The following is a 640-nucleotide window of genomic DNA, read 5'->3' as shown; positions in this document are numbered from 1 at the left end:
CCTCCTCCGAAAGCAAAGAAACACTTAAAAAAGAAGAAGAAGCTTCATAAAAAGGAAAAGTTCGCGGTCAAGGAAACGGACCAAGACGAGAGAACTGTTGCCCATCTGAAACCGGAAATCAGTGGTATGGAACGAAAACGAAGCAATTCCGGATCAAGTGATATCTTTGTTGATGTTGATATTGAAGCTGGAGAAGAATCAATTCATACTGATGCTCTCGTGGATCTGAACTTCTATGACTATGATCAAATGGAGCTGAGCATTTTCGAAGACTACGATTCCGATGAAGACAGTGCTTCTATTGATTGTGATGTCAGTTTGAGCAATGTGTCTGCTGATGATGGAATCAATGTCTTCCCATCTGATGAAGATACACAAGAAATTCAACAGAAGGTGTTGATCCCTAGAAGGAAAGCTCAAGAAGATGAGAATGTTATTAGAAAGGATGAAGAGATGTCGGAAGCGTCCGTTAGTTTTGGAAGCACTGAAGAAGCTGTTTCATTCACTATTGGGCCTACACAATCGATCCTAGAGCATCCAAAATCTCAAGCAATCGAAAAAATGGATTCTGAAGTGATTTTGAGATGCAAAACGTCTCAGCCGGTATCAGATGCTAAATGGTTCTGCAATGGAATGACAT

The 640-nt window shown here is 40.6% G+C and overlaps 1 protein-coding gene across 1 annotated transcript in view; it reads right to left on the bottom strand.

Annotated features, from left to right (window-relative positions):
- The window catches only part of CBG09235, a gene marked incomplete at both ends in the record, with an annotated part of 3,564 nt that extends 2,924 nt beyond the window's left edge, over nt 1–640 (bottom strand). Inside the window, 2 exons of the mRNA XM_045237775.1 lie at nt 232–361; nt 639–640. Coding sequence (XP_045094099.1) covers nt 232–361; nt 639–640 — 132 coding nt within the window. The remainder of the gene's footprint in view (nt 1–231; nt 362–638) is intronic.

Source organism: Caenorhabditis briggsae, assembly GCF_000004555.2.
Source record: "Caenorhabditis briggsae complete genome, chrV, whole genome shotgun sequence".
Lineage (NCBI taxonomy): Eukaryota > Metazoa > Nematoda > Chromadorea > Rhabditida > Rhabditidae > Caenorhabditis > Caenorhabditis briggsae.
This window is presented reverse-complemented; position numbering and strand designations above follow the sequence as displayed.